The 6,000-nt window shown below is 32.7% G+C and overlaps 1 protein-coding gene across 1 annotated transcript in view; it reads right to left on the bottom strand.

Annotated features, from left to right (window-relative positions):
* Positions 1-1,026: 1,026 nt before the first annotated feature.
* Positions 1,027-6,000, bottom strand: part of LOC143235714 (cell adhesion molecule Dscam1-like) — a 39,636-nt gene continuing 34,662 nt past the window's right edge. Inside the window, exons 5-7 of the mRNA XM_076473925.1 lie at positions 3,991-4,136; positions 1,373-1,507; positions 1,027-1,082 (exon numbers count right to left, since the gene is read on the bottom strand). Coding sequence (XP_076330040.1) covers positions 1,027-1,082; positions 1,373-1,507; positions 3,991-4,136 — 337 coding nt within the window. The remainder of the gene's footprint in view (positions 1,083-1,372; positions 1,508-3,990; positions 4,137-6,000) is intronic.

Raw genomic sequence — 6,000 nt, 5'->3', positions numbered from 1 at the left:
TTGTGAAATAGTTAATGCTGTTTATTTGTTTAATTATACTTTCTGAAAAGAAGGACAGCCTATCTTTCAAAAGTGCTTGAATTAACGGTTTTCTTATTTTACAGCTTGAAATATACCTTATTCTGTTCGGTGACCTGTGTAAGACTTGCTGTTATGAAAAGGCCAGCGTTTGAGTTAGAGGTTAGCGTGCGCGAACTGTAACCCCAATAATTCGTGGTTCGTGATCAGTTACCGCTTAAACGCATTATGCACTTTAGGACTATAATTGCATTACAAAAGCAACGGTCAAATCCCACTTTGGATTAGACAAAAGTAGTTCAGGAGTTGTTAGTGAGTATTGTTGAGTAGTTGGCTTCCCTTTTGTCTCTCAGTTCAAGATTAAGGATGGCTGTGCGCAGATAGACATTGTACACTTCTGACAGAAAGTTCTAAAAGAGCTATTTTATTATTATTGCTTTAAGCAACAAGTAGCCTTATTACTTGAGGGAATAAGTAATTTGACTTACAACCAGTAGAGTGGCTGGTAAAAGTCGAAACCAGTCAGCAATGAGAGTCCTTAATATTCTTTAACTTATCATTTGAACTCTGTATACTTTGAAAACTCACAAGTCTAGCAGATAAGTTGGCTTGTCTGTTGTCTCGATATAGCTATTATTGCTTATTAGCTTGTAGATTAGAGGAAGACAGCACGCATCATTAATTTGTCACTTTATTATAGCGCGTTTTAGTTTCGAAAATCTACCATATACTTAAAATCCTTTGATAGTTTATAGTGGTAGTCCAAATACTTATAACCCTATAAAATGGGTTTCAATACCATGATGGACACAGCACAGATAGCTCATTGTATTGCTTAACAGCACACAACAAACATTTCAGGGCAAATCCAGTCTTCCCTTTACGGCCCTGTTTAATAGTTCATCATAACTTCATCTATATTTTCAGCCAGAATGACACTTATCGGTACCTGAGGCAAACGGCCAGGCCAGAAAGAGACCAGAAGGTTTAGGCCTAGCCATCCATAATTTAAAACTCCATACTGCTCAGATAGAGATCAATAAAACCAGCAGCATCTACAAGTTCTGAAAGAAAATATTCCATCTGTTTAGCTGCAAACACAAAGGAGTTTTTTTTTTTTCTGGAAAGGAACAAACATGAGGCTTTTAAACCAAGCGCAACCCATTTGTTCCATATACCCGTTTATAATTACCCTGATATTAAAAGAATAAACTCTTTGATACACATATCAATGCAGACAAATAAAATGCTTCAGTTTAAAATATTACCAAGAATACTAATAAAATACAAATAAAAATGATAATCCTTTTCATTTGTACGTTTATTTATAACTAGAAATATCAAAACTTATTACCAGCAGTTTTTTTCCGATATTTTATTAAGTACCAAGAGATGTCGCTATTTCCGTTGTATGGCTCCACCCAGGCAAGAGAAATGGTTCTTCCCGTCACATTGGTAACAGAAATGTTGGACACTGGACTGGGCGCCTCTGACAAAATATTCGAACACGTTATTTCGCATCTCTGAAAATTATTTCGACACGGACAAATATATCTAACACAGATGTACAAGTATTATTTCAACTATTTTTTGCATATTTTTGTTTTAATTTTTCAGCTATTTTAATTACGAAGAACGATAACATTTCTAGAAAATATATTAAATTACAATTTTGTCTCCATACAATTCGTTCTAACGTTCATAATAATGTAATTGCCTGTTTCAACCTAAAAAACGCTGTTATTGTTATTATTGGTAACAACTACAGGACAAACGCATAAAAAATATGTTACAAACATTATTTCGTTTTCTTTCCAAAATAACTAATGATATTTTCTGGCTTTTTGTATTTAGAAATACAGAGAGTAATGATACGTTTATGTTTTACGCGCTAATCATAATTATATACTTTTTGTAATTTGAATAATAAATTTTATCTTTAATAGAATGTTTAAGGGCCTTACCCTGAATGTAGGAATAAGTTCTCGCTTGAAGTTTATTATGTTACCAAGTTAACTGTTTCGCAACTTATTCAATATAAATTATAATATCCGAATAAATTACCTCGGACTTATTTATAATACCCAAATAACTAACCTTAGGCCTATTTACAATATCTAACAACTGATTTGAGACCCACAGCATGAATATAACTAATCTCAGACTCATTTAAAACATACATATATAATCAAACTCAGGCCTATTTATGATAATAAAGTAATTAACCTTACGTTCATTTATAATATCTAACTAACTGCTTCCAAAATTATTATAATATTCAATATGCAACCTCTGACCCATTTTAACATCTAGTCTAGTTTTGGGACAAAGCATTGAATTCTCCATCTTGTTATGCTATCTCTTGCGTAAAGTAAAAAAAACAAAACTAATTATTTATTTCTTTATGTTTAAGTTTCATGCATTTTCCAAGAACATGCCAGATTACTTTAATAAGTAACTGACCTTTAACTGTACAAAAAAATTGAAACATTTTTTTTTTTAAATCACAATCACTAAATTCCTGGACACAGCGTCAAATCGCATCAATCAATCATAATGTCCTTCCCGAGTCTGAGGGTCCAGATTATCTATTCCTCCTTCCCTACGCCAACTGCCCAAATTCAAGCTTTTCATCTCTAATCACGTTTCTAATGTTATCAGAGCCAAGTGAGTTTCTGTCTGTCTGTCGTGTTCTTTTTCCTCTCTATTTTTACCCATCAGAATCTCAACCAGCCCTCACGTGTCAAAACGTTGATACGACACTCTCTCTAGATTACGAAACGCCAGGATGTGATTTGTGATCACCAAATACCATTAAGCTATTTAGCGATGGAACAGTTAGTGAGGTTATGTTTAAGTTATCAGATTGCAGGAACTGTTATGTCGTTTGAAAATAATTTATTAATCTAAAAGTTTAGCTAACATTCTGTGTTAAAGATCTGAATGACTGTTACTTTACTGAAGGATTTTCTTGGATAATGTTTAATAGCGATAATAATAAAATAACGTGTCGACATCTTTATTCCATTTACTGTTCGTGTAATTATTGATGAGTGAATTATGAAAGCAGAATAATAGTAATAATTAAAGAGTACTAAATAATGCTATTATTAAAATCAATTTAGTGAAATAAAAGTTCTAGTGAACCAGCATGTAATTATTCCTAGCGATAGTATCGTGCTCTTCACGTGCCACAAAATGTCACTATGTATGACCAGCCTGACAAGTGTAGTAATATTTTCTCTTGCAAATGGAAGAAATAGAATCGATTTTATACATGAATTCCTAAGGGAGGAAAGAATCACTTAAACTGTCAGAACAACTAAACAACTTTTCAAATCCTTTGAAGTATGCGACTCTTTCATCTTCGAGATCCATTTCTTGGTTTAATTTATTTCATAAAATACTACCACCAGTCTTTACTTTGAATTTAACCGAACTCGAGAAGTCATGTGTTGGAGCATACCTCCAAATATGAACACGTCTTTATAGAGAAAGAATGAGACCCGGCTTTTATCAGGAAACAATAATTCAACCAACTAAGTACCACAAAAGACTAGAGGGTTTCTTTCCTTCCATAGTTCACTGTAAAGACAGTAAACTATTATTTTCATTGCGTGTAGAATGTTTCTTTAAAACTGAATTATTAACAGAGTGATGGGTTATGAGCTAGTAAAATGACATTTCCAAACATTAATTAATTGTTAACATGTTGACAAAGAATTTTTCAGCTTATCAGAATAAAGGGTAATTTTTTTTTTGTTTTTATCAACTCGGAATTCTAGGTGGCGTTTCCAAAAAATGGCGTAAGGTATATGTAGAATTTTCAGACACTGGAAAAATAAAGTTAACGAATATTTAAGATTTTTTTAGCCTGCTATATTAACTATATATATATAATAAATATTCATGCGAGACAGCACAGATTTGTAAGAGTTAAAACTGCACCTATGATTCGCTGAGTTTGATTACCTTGTATCAACATTTGGATCTTCATCACGTCTTGTCCATAATCATTACGTGCAAGACAATAATAAATTCCTGAGTCGTTTCTATTCGTCCTCATGATTCTAAGGGTCGACAGTTGATTCGAATGTGGAACTTCTAATACCGTTAACCTCGAGGTATCGGAAATAAATACAAAAGAAGGCTTAAACAATGTTATCCAGAACAAACGCAATTACGAACACATTGGCATGGTTTAAAAAATTTAAATAAAATGTATTTATATACATTATTGAACAAAGAAAGCTCGAGAAGCTGAAACTTATAATTTAATAATTTGATTTTTTTTTCAATTATACAACTTATTTAGAAACAGAATTTTCAGTAATATGTCATAGAGTATTTATAAGTAGTTGTCGTTAATTAAGTTAATTTATTGTTGAAGAGCATGACCTACAAATTATACTTACATTTAAATGTTTCGTAACTTACAACACTATACTAATTAACTCCTTACAAACCCCTGAATAATTCTCTGTAAGGAATAATACATCAGTGACATTTTAAATACAATAGTTGAGATAAGGCTTCTCTGTTTCTAAACGTTTTCAATGCTACAAATAAGGGTTAACATTTGATTATTCTAAAGGAAGAATACGTTGATTGGAGAAGTGTAACTGACAATGACGTCAACCTTTTCGTATTAAAATTCAAAATTAACAGAAAAATGTATTCAATGAAGTTCTAAAAAACCGTTTACCTACCTTGTCAGAGAACAACAAAACCATAACAGTATCATCTATTTTATATCCATTCTACTTAAAACATTAAAATTATTTGTACGAAAAACTGTACATATCAATCGTATGTATCAAAACTAACATATGATTTAATTAACTTTACAGATTGGTTTTTTTCTTTTAAATACATAAATGTGTCAAATATTTTTGGTTTTCGTGTCTTTTAATTACAGGTGAAAAATATTACATTGGAACTAAAAAGTATATCTGCGATAAAAGTACGGAAATTAATGCTAAGGCAGCTAGTCATCACCACCCAACACTAACTCTTGGGCTATTTTGTTTTTTTACAACGAATAGTAGGATTGCCCGTCACATTATAATGTCACTTACGATGTCAGTAAATTATGCGCAACCCACTTCCTTTACCCTCCTTGTTTGTCTGTTTGTTTGTTTTTCAATTTCGCGCAAAGCCATACGAGGGCTCTCTGCCCTAGCCTTCCGTCATTTAGCAGTGTAAGACTAGAAGGAAGGCAACTAGTCGTCACCACCCAATACCAACTCTTGGGCTACTTTTTTACTAACGAATAGTGGGATTGATCATCACATTATAACGCCCCCATAGATGAAAGGGCGAGCATTTTGGTGGGACGGGGATTCGAACCCCCGACCCTCGGATTACGAGTCGAGTGCCTTAACCATCTGGCCATGCCGGGCCTGACCCTTCTCATATTAACTTGATCTGATATGATCACCAATTCTGTGTTCACGAGGTTATTGAACACATGATATTTCCCAGCTTTGCTGGACGATATTCAATGTATTTGTGAAATACGGAAATACTTTAATATCTTAACCTGTACTAAAACTTGAGTAATTTGGTGCAATTTGATTTGTTAGTCTTAATGTACTAGACAGGTTTTTTTTTGGGTGAAAATTTAATGTTTGCTATTGAACAAACAAACAAAATATATCTTAAGAAGCAAGGTTACTTCTATCCAATTTCGGTAAATGTATCCATGTCATTGGAATCGTTCATTAGAACTTTAAATGTCTAAATACTGAAAGCATATATGAGTCAGTTTATATGATAACCCATGGCAAGTCCCTAGAGTAAAGACAAATAACACGGAAAATTTTTTATACACAGTTAATTTGCACATGAACTGAAATTATAATTGGCTCCTTGAATATCTGTAGTGCATTATTGTAAATTCGTTATGGCCCACGCTGTTTATGTATGGTAAGCAGTCAGTAAACTACTCTTTATTTGAAAGATTAAAGTAAACGGTAAACT

Source organism: Tachypleus tridentatus, chromosome 12, assembly GCF_004210375.1.
Source record: "Tachypleus tridentatus isolate NWPU-2018 chromosome 12, ASM421037v1, whole genome shotgun sequence".
Classification (NCBI taxonomy): domain Eukaryota; kingdom Metazoa; phylum Arthropoda; class Merostomata; order Xiphosura; family Limulidae; genus Tachypleus; species Tachypleus tridentatus.
The sequence above is the reverse complement of the archived record's forward strand: the minus strand, read 5'-3'. Positions and strand labels throughout refer to the sequence as shown.